The sequence below is a fragment of the Cebus imitator genome, unplaced genomic scaffold (genome assembly GCF_001604975.1).
Source record: "Cebus imitator isolate Cc_AM_T3 unplaced genomic scaffold, Cebus_imitator-1.0 Scaffold198, whole genome shotgun sequence".
NCBI lineage: Eukaryota > Metazoa > Chordata > Mammalia > Primates > Cebidae > Cebus > Cebus imitator.
The window spans coordinates 2,368,366-2,370,171 of record NW_016107513.1 but is presented as its reverse complement, the minus strand read 5'-3'; the positions used below and the strand labels follow the sequence as shown (position 1 = coordinate 2,370,171).

At 40.1% G+C, this 1,806-nt stretch overlaps 1 protein-coding gene across 1 annotated transcript in view; it reads left to right on the top strand.

The window, feature by feature from the left end:
* The window catches only part of VCPIP1 (valosin containing protein interacting protein 1), a 34,870-nt gene that overhangs the window by 14,811 nt on the left and 18,253 nt on the right, over positions 1 to 1,806 (top strand). The window contains exon 2 of the mRNA XM_017547499.2: positions 1,497 to 1,583. Coding sequence (XP_017402988.1) covers positions 1,497 to 1,583 — 87 coding nt within the window. The remainder of the gene's footprint in view (positions 1 to 1,496; positions 1,584 to 1,806) is intronic.

Here is a 1,806-nt window from a genome sequence, read left to right as displayed (position 1 = left end):
GCAACCTCCACTTCCCAGGTTCAAGTGATTCTCTTGTCTCAGCCTCCCAAGTAGCTGGTATTACAGGCATGTACTACCACACCCAGCTAATTTTTTGTATTTTTAATAGAGACGGGGTTTCTCCATGTTGGTTAGGCTGGTCTTGAACTCTTCCCTCAGGTGATCCACCCACCTTGGCCTTCCAAAGTGCTGGAATTACAGGCCTGAGCCACCATGCCCGGCCATGTTCCTGCTATTCTTTATTGACTTCTTCAACAGTGATGATCATTCTTTACTTTTTATTTGAAACTTTTTATTGAAATAAATACTGAAATAGCCCCTTCTGTTTATTTCTTGGTTCTAACATAAATATAAAATTTATATGTACAATTTTATATTTTACTTTCAAAAATATTTTTTATTTTTATTTTTTTGAGATAGAGTTTTGCTCTTGTAGCCCAGGTTAGAGTGTAATAGCATGATCTCTGCTCACTGCAACCTCCGCCTCCTGGTTTCAAGCAATTCTCCTGCCTCAGCCTCCCAAGTAGCTATAACTATAGTCATGTGCCACCACATTCAGCTAATTTTTGTTGTTTTTACTAGAGACAGGGTTTCACCATGTTGGCCAGGCTGGTCTCAAACTCCTGACCTCAGGTGATTCACCTGCCTTGGCCTCCCAAAGTGCTGGGATTACAGGCGTGAGCCACCGTGCCTGGCCCAAAAATATCTTTCAACAATCTTACCTGTTCTAGTACAGAGTTTACAGACTAGTTTCCTTTGAGCTGGATTGAGTCTTCAGATATATTTTGTTCATCATGCCTGATATTAACGCTATTGACTCGAGGTTTTGTTTTGTTTTTTTCTGTTTTTGAAACAGGGTCTCACTTTGTCACTCAGGCTAGAGTGCAGTGATGCAAACACCACTCCCTGCAGCCTCAACCTTCCGTGCACAAGGGGTCCCCCCGCCCCTCCACTGCCTCAGCTCCCTAAGTAGCTGGGACGACAGGCACATGCCACCATCTCTGGCTAATTTTTATTTTTTTGTAGAGATGGAGTTTCACCATGTTGCTCAAGCTGGTATCAGAACTCCTGAGCTCAAGCTGTCCACCTGCCTCAGCCTCCCAAAGTGCTGGGATTACAGGCATGAGCCACCATCTTTGTTGACTCATGCAGTTTTAAAACTGCTTTTTAATTAGTTCCTACATTTGGAAATTGAGAGAATTCATATTAAAAACTTGAATTTCTGGCTTCTCTTGAAAAGCCACATGGTCTTGAAACACTAGGTGTGCACTCTTCCATGACAACACTTGGCAGTGACTGGTACATTTAGATAGGCCATGCATTTTCTAGTATGCCACAATTCTGTCACTCGGTATCATCTCTCTGTGGCATATCAGGCTGTTTCAATCATTTAAGAGTTCTGCCTTGATGTTTATTCTAAGCTAATCCTTGCTAAAGCAGTCCTAGATGGAACTCTTTTGTTTGTTGCTAATACTATGTCTGTTTTTGTCTTACAGGAGAAGATGTATGGTCTTATGCAAAGGGACTTCCTCACATGTTTCAGCAGGGTGGTGTATTCTACAGTATTATGAAGAAAACCATGGGTATAGTTAATTTGATTTTATTCTTAACTAATAGCTCTACTTAAGCTATTTTAAGAGTAAGGAAGTTCATATAGTCTTGTGCTAAAATATTTTCAAAGTTAATTTTAAGTTTATATTCTTTAGCAGTTTTCCTACTTAAAATAGATTATTACCCTGACATGGTCACCTATGTTTTCTGCTAGTGTTACTAAAAATCTATTGCTTTGTTGCTAGTCTTTTCTTT